This window comes from Pelobates fuscus, chromosome 4 (assembly GCF_036172605.1).
Source record: "Pelobates fuscus isolate aPelFus1 chromosome 4, aPelFus1.pri, whole genome shotgun sequence".
NCBI lineage: Eukaryota > Metazoa > Chordata > Amphibia > Anura > Pelobatidae > Pelobates > Pelobates fuscus.
The window spans coordinates 111,766,985-111,781,088 of NC_086320.1; the positions used below are offsets into that span (position 1 = coordinate 111,766,985).

Below are 14,104 nucleotides of genomic sequence, written 5' to 3' on the forward strand. Positions count from 1 at the left end.
TAAAAACAATTCTACCCCCAGCAGCATGATAAACTGAAGACTCTTCCAGCGTCATTCAAAGTGGAGATCCTTAGGCATCACAATACAAAACCAGACATGCTCTTTCAGCTATACTTTATCTACCTGGTCACAGTTACATTTCTTGATATGATTCACAGTTTTTACAATGAATAGCTAATATAAAATGGTTTGAGCCACATGAGCATGAACCATTATAGTTTTATAGTTTGCTTCTCAGCTGATTAAAAAAAAAAAAATACAAAAACGAGGGGACACAATTTAAAAGAAAAAAATAAATGAAAACACAAATAAGACTTTCTATGCACTACTAATGCAGTCTCTTCTAATGAAAGCTGTAGGACTTAGCCTCACCCTGAAGTAGAAAGGCTGAAGCACATTGCAGTGGTTGGCAGTGGACAGCAGGATAACACTGCTCTCTGGACAATACATGTACCAATTAACGGTGATACTCTGGCTCTTCAAGAGCTTTAAAGTCCGCTTCTCAGGCAATACCTGGAAAAGAGCAAAGCATTATTAAACTCAGTCTGGAAAGCCTAGTTGGAATCATTGGGTGACCATAGCATTACAGAGTTCTATTATTTCAACCACATCATTATCTGGAACAGAAAATATTAGATTATCCATATGGGCAGGTGGTTTGCACTTTTCATGTTAAAACTCATTAAAAGGGTTACTATAACTTCTCCATAATCCTACTTTAGCTTTATTATTACTTTGGTTAGCTCAGTGTAGCCAACTCAAAAGTCAGCAATTGCTCAGAGCACCTGACTTGGAAATAATTCTCAATGAGCTGCATTGGGAAGTCTGTGATTGGACAGCCACAAGTCTGGGAGGTGTCAGAAGAGGAGGGCTTGCAAAGTCTACAAACAAGAGAAATTAGGATTTTGCAAGTTTTGATTTGGTGTATATCTATTAAAAAAAGTGATATTTATTTTGTATTTGGGCAGTGGAGTTTAAAAGAAAAACCTAAGATAGTTTCAAAAAAAAAAAAAAAAAAAATGAGCTGACCTTACAGATTTGTCTCTATATTAAAAACCATACAATGTAAACAATATATTAGTAGTTCTTCTACCTGATAAAATTCAATTCCTTGATCTGTTATAAAGACTATTTCAGTAGAACTCGTCCAGCAAAATCCCATAATCTGTGCATTTTTGGTCTGTGAAAATATAAAATAAATACAAGCTAGCAAGAGTGGATTTAGTTGTGTTATATACAGTAGGTTTCTGGTACAACATGTTAGCCATCAACACAAAATAAGTTATAACAAGGAGTACGTACAGCCTGTAGGGTGAGCTTTAAAACAGTAATAAATATGGGTTGGCATAACCAGGCAGAAATTCTAACAATCTACAATACAATACATAATGGACCCCTGCAAAGTCATAAAGAACACAGTTTTGCCCTTAGGGTTAGATAGCATGGTTCTGGCCTTGATCCAATCAAGAGACTTGGAAAGGTGAAATATAAAAGCCCATGGCTTGGATGTAGTTCATACAATTGGCATACAAAAATGTGCCAGTGTGAAAAGCACTGCCCATGCATACTTGTATCATACAACACATGCACACTATTTCAATCCTTTATCTCAGAGGAAAGATAATATGGGAGTACTACACGTGTAATCTGCTGGAAGCATATCATAGCTATGCTGGTTATGTACACATAAAAAATGCATACCAATTCTTTTTCCTACTACACTCAATGTCTGAAGTGGAGGGAGGAACCAGATGAAGATAAAATATTTATTTTATTCATTTTTTAGCAGGTAGAAATATCTGGATTGTGCATTGTGACCCCTCTTGCTTTAAATCAGATTACACAACAAGCCTACCTTGCATTCCTGTGAATATTCTAACTGTGAATAATCTTGAATTAAGTTGATGAAGTCCTAGGAAATACAAAACAGAAAAATGAAGGCACCAAATATACAAGACCAAATAAATAATCTGCAGTTCTTAGAGAGCGCAATAGAGTTCTGCTTGTTTGGGGGAGTGCAGATGGACTAACATCTAAATCGCACGCATATTTGCGCTTGGTGTAACAATGCAATCAACCTGTTTCAGAGCAAATCCCTTTATTTGCAATTGTAAAACGTAGAACTTTATAGTCGATAGGACCAAAGACAGAATGAGGAAAAAAAAAAAAAAAAAACGAGGGTGAAAAGAAATATATATATATATATATATATATATATATATATAATAAAATGGATACATGTCCTGTCCGTTTTAGCATTTGTCCTTATAAATAGTTAATATTGTCTGTGTATCAAATTTGTGCATGAAAGGAGAAGGCCACAAAGTGGGGGAAATCAAAATATTCAGCATCATGGTTTTTAAATATATATATATTTTTTTTTTTTTAAAGGAGTATGATACAAACCATAAAACTAAGGTCGGTGAGTACTTTATGTGAATTACAGAAAGATATCTTCCCCCATAAGTTACATAAAGTACACTCACAGACATTTGCCATGTTGTATTCATTATACAAATATATTCGGGGCCAATACAAACCATTGTGTGGAAATCTATTCACAAACCAGACTTTACATAGGACACGAGGCCATGCGTTTAGACTGGAAGAAAGAAGATTTCATCTAAGGCAAAGGAAAGGTTTTTTTTACTGTAAGAACAATCAGGATGTGGAATTCTCTGCCTGAAGAAGTGGTTTTATCAGAGTCCATACAGATGTTCAAACAGCTACTAGATGCATACTTGCAAAGACAGAATATTCAAGGATATAATCTTTCAATGTAGGGTAATAACTGCTTGATTCAAGGATAAATCTGACTGCCATTCTGGGGTCAAGAAGGAATTTTTTGTCCTAGCTTGTTGCAAAATTGTGCTTCAAACTGGGGTTTTTTTTTTGCCTTTTGGATCAACAGCAAAAAACAAATGTGAGGAAGGCTGAACTTGATGGACGCAAGTCTCTTTTCAGCTATCTAACTATGTAACTATGTAACTATGTATTCTGAACGTTTCAATACTGCAATCTGGGCATCTGATTGTTTTGCATGCAAGTGGTTAAACATAATTTCAAAGCATGAATACCATTGGGCTGAGAAAAGATTCAGTAGTAAAGGGGGTTAAATATTGACAAAACAATCAAATGATGTTAGGAAGAAGCACAAAATTACTACACATCAAGATTCCATTAAATATACGTGTGCCACAAATCCCTCTCAGCAAAAAAAACACATCCTGTAAGATTTATTGATTCGTCCTGCAGTGTGATTACCCACCATTGAGATACGTTAAGACCTCTCAATTTGTTAATAGACGCCAAGGGTCCAATATGGTCTTTAACATGCAGCACACTTGGAGCAGATAGATGTCAATCACACCAGTCATTCATTGGCTGAGAGCATCACATGTGGGGTTTTACTACATCTTGACAGCCAACAAACTGTTATAAGGGATGTGCTATGGTTTTTTTTTTGGTTTTTTTTTAAATCATGAACAGATTTTTACTATTTGCAGTTGCTTGGCAGTTTTGGCACATCCAAATTATACTACTTAAATTAATAAAACAACCAAGAAATGGCAGTGTGCGCCCAGATGACGTTGCCTTGGACACAGTGTTTTATACATATTGATAATACACTCCTTACACTAGAAAAAGATTTTTGGTGATATTTACTGGGGAAAGCAAGTGAGGAACTGTTATTTTCAAAGAATAGACAGTTCTATTCTAAAATCTTTCAATTGTGTTTATCTGAAACATATGAAATGGTAGGAAACTTTCTGACACATTGCAGCCATATGCACAGGAAAAGCTTGATTAATTGAATGGGAAAGAGTACTCACCACTCTTTTAACTGTTCTCTGCACAGCCAGAATTCTATTTTCCAAAGAAAACTTAATACATTTTACTTCGCCTTTGTCTTCCATCCTTATAAGAGAAATACAACAAACAAGAGCACACGTTAACAATGGAGTACTAAAAAAAAAAAAATGTACAAATAATGTGGGTGTATAGAAGATATTGGCTGTACATCTCAAGCTGTATTCAACATACTTCCAAGAGTAATAAGTAATATTACCGAAAAGAGATTGGACTTCTATCTTCTGGACCTTTAACAACAACTCCAGTGGCTCCACCAGACCGCACTGCAAATACCTGTGAACACAGACACTAGTAAATAATTATCAAGTAAAAAACACACACACTAATAAGTGCATCACAGGTACCCAGTGAAGTGGTCAACAGCAGTAAAAAAAAAACAAAAAAAAACACAATTTTATTGTGTGAATAGTGCATTATACATCACACATAAAATCTGAAATATGTACACAACTGAGAAAGTCTATTTTTTTTATATGGCAGTCATGAACTGGGGCCACTTGATAAAATTGCAGCATGTTTAGGGAGCCTAAAATTATATTTTTGATGTAGAAGATGTATCTAGTGTTAAAAAAATATATATTTTTGATGAAGGATATAAAACTGATACTTTTCTGTTGTAATACTGTTTGTTCACTCCATTGAAAACATGCAGAGTAATAGCAATTGTCTGTTTCAACCCGGGCTGCATGATTTATTCCCACACAGATTATGTTATTAATTTTTAATTTAATTCACATGGCAGGCACATGTGTGAACTCAGACAATGTTGCTGTTATATACCACTTTAGGTTTAATTTATAAACAGCAACTCGTGGTCACTCAAGATTCCACATATTTAGTCCACTCCAACTTGGCTACAAGACATTTCCCCCCCCCCCCCCCCCCCCCCGCTCCACTATTTTAGCCTGCATATTGCAAAACATTCTTTAAAAAGGAGCAATGCATTAGAAACATGTATTTTTAAAGTTTGCCCTGTTCGCTTGAGCCCCTACTCCATCTAATAAGAAGACACCCCACTATTATGGGAATTCCGGTGGCTACCTCCTATTATACTGTCTTGACTTATGCCGGTGATATACTGATCACTCTCACAGACCAGACAAGTTCCCTTATGCCGCTGATAGAACTGTTAACACATTTTGAATCTAGAGTAAAAGCCAACAAAATGAATGGTATGCCCAGCTTGTTCTGCTTTTATGCTCTCCCAGTGCCCTTGAGTTAGAGTGATTTGTCTGGTCAGACTAGATGACTTAGTATTGAGAATGCCCCCAAGGCTTGGAGGCCAGAGATTTTACTGGATTAGAGAGAGTGGGACTACAGAGGTATAAGCATCTCTACTGTAACTCTTTCTTCGTCACTTTCGATGAACATACTCCCAAAGGAACACTGCCATCTAAAGACTTCTTTAGGTAAAGGATTATGCCCAGAGGCACAGTGTCTATGTAGCCATGAAACAGACTCCTACATTCTTTGAACATCTATGCGAGTAGGAAAAGGGTCAGAAGGGACTAATATCACTATTGTATAATAATATTTGCTATGGGGATAAAGTGTGGGGAGAACTAACTTATGTTAAACAAAGGAACCAACCAGACAAATCAGTCATTAGGTGGTATACTACTCATGTAAAGCGGTGTAGAATGGGGAAAACTACCACAGATCTGTATTGGCAACAGTGTGGATATGAGGGTGCATATACTCATTTGTGGTGGTAGTGTAATCCAACAGTACCCTTTTGGGAGAGAGTGCAAGTAGGTTCCCTGACCCCTTGGGAACCCACATTTAACACTGTTAAGGCAAGTAGTTAGGGTTACTCTTACAGTTAGGGTTAGAGAATGTGCTGCAAGAACCAAAGTTTGGATATAGCCATGCCCTGTGTATACAGAGCGTGGAGGCATTATGCCGCTCTGTGCCCAGGCCATGTCCTATGCATACATAGGGTGAGGGAATTATGCTGCTCTGTGTCCTGTGTATACAAAGGGTGGGGATATTATGATTCTCTCGGCCCTGTGTATACAGAGGGTGGGGGCATTGTACTGCAATGTGCCCGAGTCATGCTCTGTGTTGATCATTGCCCAAGCTATGTCCTGTGTATACAGAGGGTAGGGGCATTGTGTTGCCATGTGTCCTAATCATGCTCTGTATTTTGTGCTGCTCATTGCCCAGGCCATGTCCTGTGTATACAAAAGGTGGCGGCATTATGCTGCTCTGTGCCCTGTATATACACAGAGTGGGGGCACTATGCTGCTCAGTGCCGAGGCCATGCCCTTTGTATACAGAGGGTGGGGGCACGGCGCCCTGTCTATACAGAGGGTGGGGGCACGGCGCCCTGTCTATACAGAGGGTGGGGGCACGGCGCCCTGTCTATACAGAGGGTGGGGGCACGGCGCCCTGTCTATACAGAGGGTGGGGGCACGGCGCCCTGTCTATACAGAGGGTGGGGGCACGGCGCCCTGTCTATACAGAGGGTGGGGGCACTGTGCCCTGTCTATACAGAGGGTGGGGGCACTGTGCCCTGTCTATACAGAGGGTGGGGGCACTGTGCCCTGTGTATACAGAGGGTGGGGGCACTGTGCCCTGTGTATACAGAAGGTAGTGGCACTGTGCCCTGTGTATACAGAGGGTGGGGGCACTGTGCCCTGTGTATACAGAAGGTAGTGGCACTGTGCCCTGTGTATACAGAGGGTGGGGGCACTGTGCCCTGTGTATACAGAAGGTAGTGGCACTGTGCCCTGTGTATACAGAAGGTAGTGGCACTGTGCCCTGTGTATACAGAAGGTAGTGGCACTGTGCCCTGTGTATACAGAAGGTAGTGGCACTGTGCCCTGTGTATACAGAAGGTAGTGGCACTGTGCCCTGTGTATACAGAAGGTAGCCCCATGCCCAGTGTAATAAAGTGTTAGCGTCACCTGCTTATTGGCCTCATCGAAGAACACACTGTTGACATGGGTGGCTTTCTCGAACAGCACTGGCCGCTCACTGAGCTCCAGGTAGTAGTCCAGCTCCATGGTCGGCTCCCCAGCATTCACTGTCCTCCTGCTCTCAGGCTATGGAGTCAGCTGCCATTAACACAGCACTTCCTGTTACCAGGCTCACTACACTCAGCTTCCCCACCGACAGCTCTGTGTTTACTGGGCACCATCCCCCCCCCCCCGCCAACTTCCTATCTGGGGAGGACGGAGCCTCTGACGTCACTAATCATGCGACGCGGATAGCCCAGCTCAGCTGAAACCGCCCGCCTCCAAAATGTCGCTCGCTGGCGGCCATGTTGTTGGTGGGTGAGAGCGGAGGATAGACATAGAATAGTCTCTCACAGCAGCTCTGTCTATTGGCTGGAGTTCTTTAACCCCATCCAGTGTCCGGGTACTTTAGCCCTATGTAAATGTGAAGTATTAACGTATTGACTGCTTTGATGTGACCGCCTCCACGTGTTATGTGAGGATCCCCCACATTGTGCTCCGAGCTCTCTGTCCGGGGGATAGGCTCTGGGGTCACGTGTCAAACTGAGGACAGTGGTTATGGTTCTGCAGCTGCAGGGCCCCTATTAGTTTGGGGGTGCTGGGAAAACAGTGCAGGAAGGGCCCTGATTCCCATCAGCCTCAGCCAGATCCCAATGGTCCCCAGGGAACCCACTCTCCTGCACCCAAAAGGATGGAAACAGGAGGGTGGATAAAATATGTACATTGTGCGGTTTGTGGCAGTTTATGCCATGCCTCTCAGGTGCCCCTATTTAGGAGAGACTTATTCTTTATGAAATACTCATTTTAGAGGGGGTGACAGATCCGGTTTAAATTGGTTCTAGGTGCTCCCATGGTGCTGCCCTAAATATTCAGTGTTTAGTTTGACACTAAATAAGGGCCACTCACAGCCTATTGAAGGTATGTATGGCTAAGGCAGAGGTTACAAACTAGAAATTGTACTTACCGTAAATTCATTTTTCCTTAGTATAGTACCTGTGTTCTGTATTACCTATGGCTGGATGAGTACCTCTGTAATAAAAAAGAACACAATTAAGCCATCTCCTCCCCCTCATACTTTAAAGGGACACTATAGTCACCTAAATTACTTTAGCTAAATAAAGCAGTTTTAGTGTATAGATCAGGGGTAGGCAACCTACGGCACTAGTGCCATGCACGGCACTCAAGGTGTCTTTGCACGGCACTCAAGGCTGCTAGAGCCAAACAGGCTCTGGCCTATCAGGAGTCCCAGTGAAACTTCAGATATCTGCTAATACGAAAAGGACAATCCTCAATTTATGCATTGCAGCACATAGAGTAAGTGATCTCAGGTCCCTTCCTCCCAGCACTTGTGAATAGAAATCCACACTGTGGTAGAGCAGCCCACAGCGGATATTGCAGCTCCTGCCCTTCACCTGTACTTCGCCAGCCTGGTCTCCACTGGAACCTAGGGAAGCCACCCATACTGCTAGATATACACAGAAATGCACAATAACCCTCCCCTCTTATAAATAATACGAACAGCCCACAAACAAACATACACACAATCCGCACAAACGTAACCCGCTAACAATCCACATACATGCACACAACCCCACATGCAGCCTCTCACATGCAATACCCCACACATACACACACTACCAAACACACAATGTGACATCAATCCACACACACAATTCCACAAGCAGCCCCAATACACAGCCCACATTCATATGTATCATACACGATACCACAAACTACTCCTGAACATATGGAATATAATAGCTCATATCCGCACAAATACAAATGTACAAAGCAATTACAGTATAAATGACAAAAGCAAGTCCGTCCAAGATGGCCGCTTGAAGACAGAGCTCCGCTCCACCGTTCCCCAATTACAGCTTTTAAGAGCGGCTGAGCAGACTTAATGGGGCGCACTAAACGCCTGGAGCACCCCCAGACCCCGGGGAATCCCCAGCAGGGTCCCCTGGACAATTATCTACAGCAACAGCCCAGTGCGAGCGGCGACCCGGCTACTCCCAAGATGGCGCTTACGCCGGAGCAGGGCCCAGCGCTCACCGCTCTGGAGCGAATTGAAAACTCCCTCAGGGACCTGACTGCTGCCATGGCCACTAAAACTGATCTACAGGTCATGGAGGCGAATATTCAGGAAACTATGAGGAATGAAGTGGCAGGACTTCGCGCCGAGATCACAGCGCATACAGGCCGCATCACTACACTTGAAGAAGCAGGCGCGGCCCTGTCTACCCGCATGGCATCCACGGACACCGCAGTTTCGAGACAGGGTGAACTGATCCTGGCTATGCGCCGTCATCTGGAGGATGTGGATAATAGGGGTAGACGATGCAACATACGTGTACGCGGGGTCCCAGAAACTGAGGGCCCCGAGGTGGCGGCGGACACCCTTTTGGAGCTCTTCCACCTTATTATGCAATCATCCCCGCCCCCACAGATCCACTTTGAAAGGGCACATAGGGCTCTGCGGCCCAGGAACGCGGATGACGGTCCGAGAGATCTTGTTTGCTGCCTCAGCTCATTCCCGGTGAAGAATGCCATCATGACGAAAGCCCGGGAGAGGCCATCCTGGCCCTTCAGAGGAGCCCAAGTTACACTCTTTAATGATTTGTCCCCCATCACCCTGGAAGCCAGACGAGCTCTCCGCCCTGTCACGACAGCGCTACGGGATCATAATGTGGTCTACAAATGGGGTTTTCCCTTTGCCTTGATGGCGAGACATCAGAATCGCTGGATCACTATGCGATGGCCGGAGGAAGTCCCACGTTTCATGGGAGAGCTGGGTCTCCCGTCGCAACCTATCACTAATTGGATTCTAGGCCCGCTGGGTCCACCGCCGAGAGCTCAGAGGGAACCCAGACAACGACAATCCAGAGCTCCCTCTGCCCCCCGTACGGGAAGATACCGGGAACCGACCTCACCAGAGGAATAACCGCCCCATCTCTCATAATTGATGCTGCACCTCCGCAGGATCTGGGTCTCGGAACTCCGCTTAAGATGGCTGACTCACCCCGACCACCATGTGAGACGCACGTACTACACTGCATACCCTAAGGTACTGTGGGGCATGTTTTTGGCACTTGGGAGGGGGATATTGGGCCCAGTTGGGTTTCCTTGAGGACTCCTACGCTTATGTTCTCCATACCTGCTTTATGTACTACTATAATTTCCTCGATATCTCAGCTAAGAACAGGCTGTATATACACTGTAACGGACCGTTTCAGCATACAAGGGGAAAAATGCGTTTAGGCGATAATCCCCTTTTCCATAGACAGGCACAGCTACTGCAGAACATCAGAACTCACGAGCTGGATACGAAATACACTCCGAACTGGAACAGCTGAACAAGAAAAGCATACAATCGGCTTACACTCTTGGCAGTCAGCTTACAATCCAATCCCCCCCAAGAACGAGACGACACTTCATTTTGAGGGTTAAGCAGGAAACTCTAGACTGGGACACCCAGTCTGGCTTTTATTACCAACAAGTACATACAGGACACTCCCAGGGGGAGGATGAAATTAACCAATCACATGGATGTACCTCCCACACATTTCCTCCCCTTAGATTAACACTTAACACAATTATACTGTACACCTTTTTCCCCAATTCCTGGATGTACCCCAAATACATATGCTACACCTCCAAAACAGGTATCCCCTGATAGCCCTTATTCAGGGGGACAACATATGCAAGAATCAGCCCATTCGGATAAATGGTTCAGGAGTTATGGAACTTTAAAGTATTGACCGACCGCATGGGTAAAGTATCCTAAATCAGTTCCATGCATTTTGGCCCTGCGGTCGGTCACAAACAAGGGAATGAAAACAGGCGAATTGCCTGTGTTATAGAGCCTGGAGAGGGTTAGAATGAATTCCCTTGTTTGTGGGGTTCTTTCTACCGAACGGCGGGTCATTCGGTAGTTTCCATACGAATTTCTGGAAGTATGGAGGTCTCAGCGGTGTTTGCCTAGTCAAGTGTCCGATTTTAGTTCCAGACACTCGACGGCAAAACACCGCTGTTCGGTAGTTTAAGATGGCCGCCGCCACGTGTTTGTTTCCCGAATGGCGGCCACCCAGAGGACAAAGGATACATTACACTGAGTGCCAATTACCCGTTTGCAACATTGTTGCAAACTGTAATTGGAGGCACACTTATTCCTGGGTGGTCTGGTTGTTCGGTAGTTTCACTCAATATAATAAATGGAGTGATTCTACCGAACAATCTGATGAATGCTGCATACATATCCCAGGTTAAACTTAATACACATATAATATTACAGGCAGTACACTAGAATATGTATCACAGTCTTAAAGGGACAGTAGTCCCAAAAGTCCCAATATGTCCATAGATGCTTTTAAAGGGCCAGCAGCAGCAATACAAATTATTACCTGCCCAAATATAGTTTCTAAAGTGCAACACGTCCAGGGGCCATAGTCAGCGGGCAGGAGGCCAGCAGCCAGGCCTCTCCAGTTCACAGTGGCGAAGCTGGTTTCGCCACATACACGTTTTTGGGGTTTGGGCGGGGGGGTTGGGGGGGGGGGGGCGGATGTCTACGCTTCAACTGGGTCCTCCTCTGGCAACGGAATTCTCCATGTACTGGGACATTTGATTGAGCACTGGACCTTATGTTGGGGCTTTGGGTGGGGGGTTCGGGATTGGGGTGGGGGGGGGTTTTGGGGAAGTACACCTACACATTGTTATTGCTATTTACGGATGTTAGTGCCCGGTATACTGTATATTATTGTGTATTTCATTGCCACTCTTTGAGGGCCTTGCTCGGCTGCTTGCACTTGTGGCACGTTGCGCCGTGTAAACCTCCCTACCGAACTATGCAATCACTTTTGACAAGCGATTATATGCCGGGTTACGACCAATCTAACCCTTTTCGTTGTGAACCGCTGCCCAGTTCGTTGTGTTAACATATTTCATTCAAAGGTGGGGTCCTCTTAGGTGGCAATCATCTGTGCATTTCTAGGTAGAGAACATACGCTTATATGTAGACAATCTAAACGAGCTCACTATTGGCATAGGTACTGCTCTACATGATGTCCGCCCTTCTTCCCCCCCCCCCTCCTTCCCCCCCCCCTCATGCCGCCTCCTCTCCTCTCCCCTTCCCCTCCCTCATCCGTGCTTGCCCGTTCCGGGAGGAGTGTGCCTACTAACTATAATGCAAGTATGACTGCAGAATTCAATGGTAGAAAATGTTTATGCCGTTTATTAGTGTTTACCTATCTGTTTGAATATATGTGGAGATACAGGTATTGATAAATGTAACCCTTTAGGAGAGATGGGTCTTAGGGGTTCCCACGGGCCTTCCGGTACTGGGGGGCTGGATAAGTAAACGTCACCCGCTGTTACGTCACGAGATAGGATGCTGCCCGTATGAGATTCTAAGGGAGGAGCGGGTATGGGAATCCGATAGAGTGCCCTGCTATGGGGTAGTACCTGGGGTGTGCCGGTTGTCTCTGTTAGTTACGTAATGACCTGACTCATCTATATTTACTTTCCCTCTTGTTTTGCTATTACCATCCATAAGCCTTGACCCCGCTGTCATTCTCTGGGGAATTTACATAGCCCTTTTACAGTAGACAGGGGGAACGGTTAGGAGCGGTTGCCAATTGTCTTTCGGAGAGATAGTTTCCAGGCGGAGCTCGAGCTGTGCCTCCACATTCTTACACTCGTGCTGTAGTTGCGGCCACATAGAGAGTGCTTGGGTTTCCTGGGCTGGTACCGGAACGAAACACCTCTAGTGTTAGTCGCTGCACGGGAATACCCCCCTCCATTCGGGCGGGGGGCGTAGATTTGGGACACCCCCAAATTCTGTGAGGGTATCGACGACAAGGATACATACCTCCTTTTAACTTCCTAACGGACACCTGACCCTGGTCCCCGGTCTCCTGTGGCTGACCCACCAAACGCCCACTACTCTTATCTCTAACTTCTCTCTCATCTCCCCCCCCCCCCCTCCCCCCACTCGCTATCCCCCCCCCCCTTTTTTTCACCTAGCATTGGACTGACTGTCGCGTTTCCTGAGAGTTCTACACGGCACCAAGGCAGCCCTTGTTCGTAGTGATACTACGCATCATGGCTTACCGCAAAGCACCCTTAAAGGTTATCTCGCAGAACTGCAGAGGACTCAACATTCCTGAACGTAGATCGCACCTATTAAGGGAATTGAAAAGAAAACAAGTTGCGATCGCACTGCTACAGGAAACTCATTTTAAAGGAGAGTCACACCCCAAATTACGCAATCGACACTTCCCTACTAACTACTTCTGCAACCACCCTTCCGCTCACAAAACTGGTGTGGCTATCCTACTGTCAGCTAACCTGGGATTCGAAGAACTAGATCGAGCGCAGGACTCATTGGGGAGATACCTCTTCCTTAAAGGAGTCATTGCTGATAAGATCTACACGATAGCCTCTATTTATGTTCCTAATAAGAGACAGGCACCATTTCTCCGCAATGCACTTCAACAATTGGAGGACTTCTCAGATGGGACCCTGATTGTTGGTGGCGACTTTAATACCCCGCTGGATCCTACGCTGGACTCTTCCACAGGTCATAGCTGTATCCCACAACGTCACATCAGGTCCATCCGACAATCGCTGGACTCTCTGAGATTGGTGGACAGCTGGCGGGTGCTGAATCCTACGGTGAAAGATTACACCTATTTCTCAGCACTTCACAACCGATATTCGCGGATAGATTACCTTTTTGTCGCCCAAGAAGGACTCTCTCGCCTGTTGGGAGCCAACATTCTTCCGGCCACCTGGTCGGACCACGGATCAGTTGAGATGGAACTGGCCTCCCCTCTATACAAGCCGACTGGATGGACCTGGAGACTTAATGAAGCCTTACTACTGGATCGGGATGTCCAAGATCAGCTGCACCGGGAGTTAGAGCAATACTTTCGGGAAAATGATACCCCGGACATATCCCCGATTTCTTTGTGGGAAGCGCATAAAAGCGTGATCCGCGGCATATTTATTCGCATCGCCTCGCAAAAACGAAAAACGTTCATGGCAGAAATGACCGAACTACATCACACTATCTCAACACTTGAGCGCAGTCATAAACGTTCTCAGTTAAACGCTGTTTATGGAGAACTGATGGAGCATAGGAGACGACTTAAAGCACTCCTCCTGAAACGACACCTCAGGGCGGTGCAGCGAACCAAGGGCTTCTATTATGCCCACGCCAATAAAGGCGGTAAATACCTTGCCCGGCTACTAAAAGGCCCCATGCCTCACAG

At 44.9% G+C, this 14,104-nt stretch overlaps 1 protein-coding gene across 1 annotated transcript in view; it reads right to left on the minus strand.

Annotated features, from left to right (window-relative positions):
* The window catches only part of RMC1 (regulator of MON1-CCZ1), a 359,458-nt gene that overhangs the window by 11,100 nt on the left and 334,254 nt on the right, over positions 1 to 14,104 (minus strand). Inside the window, exons 2-7 of the mRNA XM_063451477.1 lie at positions 6,783 to 6,978; positions 4,070 to 4,146; positions 3,834 to 3,918; positions 1,856 to 1,912; positions 1,094 to 1,180; positions 373 to 513 (exon numbers count right to left, since the gene is read on the minus strand). Of these exons, the coding sequence (XP_063307547.1) occupies positions 373 to 513; positions 1,094 to 1,180; positions 1,856 to 1,912; positions 3,834 to 3,918; positions 4,070 to 4,146; positions 6,783 to 6,881 (546 nt within the window). The 5' untranslated portion in view covers positions 6,882 to 6,978. The remainder of the gene's footprint in view (positions 1 to 372; positions 514 to 1,093; positions 1,181 to 1,855; positions 1,913 to 3,833; positions 3,919 to 4,069; positions 4,147 to 6,782; positions 6,979 to 14,104) is intronic.